Source organism: Lactuca saligna, chromosome 2 (genome assembly GCF_052625555.1).
Source record: "Lactuca saligna cultivar CGN05327 chromosome 2, ASM5262555v1, whole genome shotgun sequence".
Lineage (NCBI taxonomy): Eukaryota > Viridiplantae > Streptophyta > Magnoliopsida > Asterales > Asteraceae > Lactuca > Lactuca saligna.
Genome location: NC_136418.1, coordinates 140,213,753 through 140,219,055, shown reverse-complemented (window position 1 = coordinate 140,219,055; position 5,303 = coordinate 140,213,753). Strand labels below are relative to the sequence as shown.

The 5,303-nt window shown below is 31.8% G+C and overlaps 1 protein-coding gene across 1 annotated transcript; it reads left to right on the top strand.

Moving 5' to 3' along the window:
* The first annotated feature begins 746 nt into the window (after positions 1–746).
* LOC145031830 (calcium-dependent protein kinase 28-like) lies at positions 747–4,128 on the top strand. The gene is made up of 12 exons (XM_078980460.1): positions 747–1,254; positions 1,423–1,553; positions 1,660–1,701; positions 1,941–2,052; positions 2,125–2,203; positions 2,302–2,471; positions 2,546–2,672; positions 2,778–2,893; positions 2,974–3,081; positions 3,160–3,222; positions 3,339–3,512; positions 3,605–4,128. Exons 1-12 carry the CDS (start codon positions 871–873, stop codon positions 3,875–3,877), a joined length of 1,779 nt encoding a protein of 592 aa, XP_078836586.1. The 5' UTR covers positions 747–870; the 3' UTR covers positions 3,878–4,128.
* The last annotated feature ends 1,175 nt before the right edge of the window (positions 4,129–5,303 follow it).

The window sequence follows — 5,303 nt, the reverse complement described above, 5'->3', positions numbered from 1 at the left end:
TTTGGTTCGGTTTGGACGTATAAAATCGCCCATAAAAACCGAACCGACCCACATATATATTATTTATATTATGATTTAAACTTTTAGTTTTACATTTTAAATTTTATCTCTTTAATACTTTATGTTTATTTTCAACAAACTGTTAATGATGTTAAACTTTTGAACACTTTTATTCTTTTATAATACTAGAATTAGTACTCTTTATTTTAGTATATTTAAAGTAGATACAATACTATTTATCGCAACGTATTTTCATTAGGTTTGAACCAAAAAACTAAAAAAAAAAAATCATGAACTCATAAACCCATGGTTTAAGAAAACCCATAAATCCAACCCGAAAAACCGAAAAACCGACCAATGCAAAAACCAAACCTATATGGGTTTAAAAACCGAAAAACCGACTTTCTACGGTTTGGTTTGGTTTTAGCAAAAAAAACCAACCCAAACCGACCCATGCTCATTCCTATTTTAACTTTAAATTTTAATTAAACACCAACACCAATCAATGTTAATAAAAAGAAGTTTACAAACGTTAGTGTCACATTCAAAATCATTTTTATTTCCTCGAGTAATTTTCATTGCAAAGTAGATCATATAAAAAAAAATAGATGGACCAGATCAAGATGGGTCCCAATCTCAGTCTCCTTTTTTTTTTTTTTTTTTCGTGGGAAAGGTCTCCTTTGACCACCATCATCTCCCCTCCTTCCACCCGTTTACTTCACATTTTCTTAATAATTGTCCTATTGTCACTGTATATTCTCAACCTTATATGTATGTATTTAATAATCAACCTCAATGAATTTAATCTTTATTCCGACAAAACCCTTGTCAAATATGCGATTTTGATTCACTTTGGTTGAGTTCCAAGACATGGGTGCCTGTTTGTCAACCACCAAGATCAGTGGCTCCAGTAGCACCACCCCCTCCAACGCCGACCACCGCCGCACCGGCAAGCATAATGAAGGTGGGTCTAATGTCAAATCCCATACACCCACGGAGATCCATAGGAATCAAAAACAAAAACAGAAGACCCAGCAGCAAAATAATCATAAAAACAAGAGGAAAGAAAAGTCTACTTCAAGAAAAGGGGTGATTCCATGTGGGAAAACTACAGATTTTGGGTATCTTAAGGATTTTGATAGTAACTATTCGACTGGGAAATTGTTGGGTCATGGTCAATTTGGGTACACCTACGTTGCTATAGATAAATCTAATGGAGATCGTGTAGCTGTCAAGAAAATTGACAAAAATAAGGTAAAATTTGACATTTTTCTTGTTTTCCAAGGTGTCTTCAGTTCCTAAATGAAAAGATGTTTGTGATCCAAAGATCGGAGATCTTGAATTTGACAATTCGATCATTCTCGATGCAAGAGTTGACTAATTGTTTGACTCATGACTCTTTTGTATTCCATTTTTCCACAGATGATCCTTCCGATTGCTGTCGAAGATGTTAAGAGAGAAGTGAAGATATTGCAAGCATTAAGTGGTCACGAAAATGTGGTTCAGTTTCATAACGCATATGAAGATAGCTCCTACGTATACATAGTTATGGAGTATGTCTTTTCAGTGCTTCGATACCAATTGAATTCCGATTTAAATTTCGCAACTTTGGTTCTTGCTAATTTGCTGAAACTTAACCTTTATAATTACCCTTTTCAGGTTATGCGAGGGTGGGGAGTTGCTGGACAGAATTTTAGGAAAGTAAGAACTCGTCACTATTCCCATCTTGTTAAAAGATGTTGACTTTTATGGTCAAATCTACTAATCTTTTACTTTAAAAGTTCATTATGTGCATATTAGAAACACATCTCTTATTCTCTTAGATGATAAGTAGGCATCGAGTTTTCAGTATAAAACTTAAAGGATTTCTATCAAATTATTAAGTTGAATGCGAGTCCTTTTGACCACAAAAGTCAAAGAATGGTTTTTCTTTTATCCAGGAAAGATAGTCGTTACTCTGAGAAAGATGCAGCAATTGTCGTAAGGCAAATGCTCAAAGTTGCTGCTGAATGCCATTTACACGGTTTAGTACACCGTGACATGAAACCAGAGGTATAAAAACACAAATCCATGCTATCTTAAATCAATGTTCAAAAATCAATTTTAACCTTTTGTATTTTATAGAACTTTCTTTTCAAGTCGAAGAAAGACGATTCACACTTAAAGGCTACAGATTTCGGTCTATCGGACTTCATAAGGCCAGGTGAATTTAATATCCCATTTCATATCCATTTTAAATGTTTTAACTTTCATCAAATACAACATTTACTTTAATAATTCTTTGTACTTTTTATTTTGTAGGAAGGAAGTTTACTGATATAGTTGGAAGTGCATATTATGTTGCACCCGAAGTATTGAAACGAAAATCAGGGCCTGAATCCGATGTTTGGAGTATAGGAGTGATCACATACATTTTACTTTGTGGGCGTCGCCCCTTTTGGGATAAAACTGAAGATGGGATTTTCAAAGAGGTATTTTTATTCAAAAGTTATCATATTTTATGATATATCTGTTAGTAATTTCCTAGATTATTATGAATTTATAGGTTTTAAAAAACAAACCTGACTTTAAACGCAAACCATGGCCAAACATCAGCGCGAGTGCTAAAGATTTGATCAAGAAATTGCTCGTCAAAGATCCTCGTGCAAGATTTACTGCTGCTCAAGCCCTATGTATGCTTCTTTCTCGTTTTTTCTTATTTATTTATGGATAGAAAATCATCGGTTGTATTTTATTTGTATATTTATATTTGGGTATTATGTGGTCAACTTTTATAGCACACCCATGGGTTCGAGAAGATGGAAATGCTTCTGAAATTCCTCTTGACATTTCCGTTTTATCCAACATGCGCAAATTTGTGAAATACAGTCGCCTAAAACAGTTTGCTCTAAGGGTAAGAATCGATGTTTATCTTTACATTTAGTCGTTAGTGATCCCAAATAATTTCTTCTAAGAATCGATGTTTTTACACAGGCTTTAGCTAGCACGCTTGATGAAGAGGAGATATCGGATCTTAGAGATCAGTTTCATGCGATTGATATAGATAAAAATGGTGCTATTAGTCTCGAGGAAATGAGAGAGGTAACTTTGACCTCAAAAAGTCAAAATAGACATTATATTCTACTTACTGAAAGTGAAAAATCACTCTTTTTGTAACAGGCCCTTGCTAAAGACCTTCCATGGAAGATGAAAGACTCACGTGTTTCAGAGATTCTAGAAGCTGTAAGCCTGTCCTTCTGTAAATATAGTAATGTCGATTGTCAAAGTTTAGTTCGTTTGACCTCAAAAGTCAAAACTAGGTTCAAATTTTAATGATTTATAAATGTTGTGATATGCAGATAGATGGTAACACAGATGGGCTTGTAAATTTCACGGAGTTTGTTGCAGCCACTCTCCATGTTCATCAATTGGAAGAACACAACTCTGAAAAATGGCAACATTTGTCAAAGGCTGCGTTTGAGAAATTTGATGTTGATAAAGATGGATATATAACTCCAGAAGAACTCAGAATGGTAAGCCATTGCATTTCAAAAATTAGATGCAAGTTTTGACTTTTTAGTCAAAAGTCAAACTTGAAAAATCACCTTGTTATCGGCTTTTGTAGCATACGGGCTTAAAGGGTTCAGTTGATCCACTTTTGGAAGAGGCTGATATTGATAAAGACGGTAAAATTAGTTTGTTGGAGTTTCGTAGACTTTTAAGAACCGCAAGCATCAGTCCACGCCCACGGCCCAACCACCACCACCACCACCACAACAGCAACAACATCAACAACAACAACAACATCATCAACAACAACAACAGTATCCCAGTCCCATCAAGTCACGGGGTAGGGGTGAGGTTAGATGTAGACGGTCACACCAGTACCCAAGGGTAGAGAGACTGTTTCCATAAACAATATTACAAACATTTGCATAAGGTCAAGAGTTTCGGTTTTTTCACTTTTGTCTATTTTATTTATAATAACAAATAGTTGGACTCGTGTTCGCACGAGAATTTGTATTTGTATGTAAAAAAACTTAGGTCGTGTTCGTGTACAACTTTTTAAGTTTGTATAGTTTTCCTTTAGTTGTATAAAAAAATGTTTTGAATAAGATGGATTATATATGGTGTATGTTCTTATAAGAAGTTTGATATGAATCCATTTGACTTTGTTTGAATCTTGTCACCAAGGAAAATAATGTTTTATAAATTATGATACTAGCTTCAACTTGTGGTAAATAGCATTAGCAAGAAGGGTTATAATGGTGAAAGTATTATTTCATGATGTTCCAAAATATTTGTTTGATATAATGACTTTTATGTATAAAAAGCCAATCACTTTTTTATTTTTATTTTCTTCTAAAATTTAAAATTTAAAACCTAAATCAACCTATTTTTTTACTGCAAATTGTTCTCAATCCTCATATAAAGGATCATGAGAATGAAGGTTCCATTTTAGATCATTCTAACTAAAACTAATTGATAATCATCTCGAAAAAAACTTACTTTATATTGAAAATCCAATATGAAAAAGAGAATGAAAATAAAATTATAAATGATTTGTATTAACACAAAAACAATTAATTATCTATTAAAACACTTTAATCTACTCCTAAACTAATTTTGAATTTTCATCTTTGTTTCAAACAGAACTTAAACCTAAAAACTCATGACAGAAAGTATCTTACTGTACGGCTACGAAGGTCTTTTGATACACATTTTGATATGTTAATGAATGTTATTTTAATATCAAATGTTTCAAGGACAATAAAATATGTTTATAACCAAATAATAATTTGAATACCAATCAATTCATTATATTATAGGTAATGAAATCCATTTTTATAAATATATAATACCTTTGATGTTGATTTTGAAAAAAAGGATATCTTAAAATAAAATGGTGTGGACACTTTGACATTATGGACTCTTTAAACCACTGAACCAATATTTTGAGGCCAATAATTTATAGTGTAATGTATATGTTTTCTTTATCTCCATTGAATTTTCTTTTCAAGTTTCCAAACACTTGGAAGGATACAAATTTTTGTTTATCTATTTAATATTTACTAGTTTATAACTCGTAAGAACCACGGTTATAAAATTAATTAAATTTTATATTAAAAAATTAAAATTGTTAAACAATTATTTTAATTAAAGGATATGTTTTTTAATTATATAAAATTATAATCGTTGATTTAAATAAATACGTGAAGTTATATCGCCTTATGATCTGTATTAATTTTATTTTATTTTTTCAATGTAATGTTATTAATTAAATATAATTAGAGTGAGAAAATTTAAAATCAAAAATCAATTAT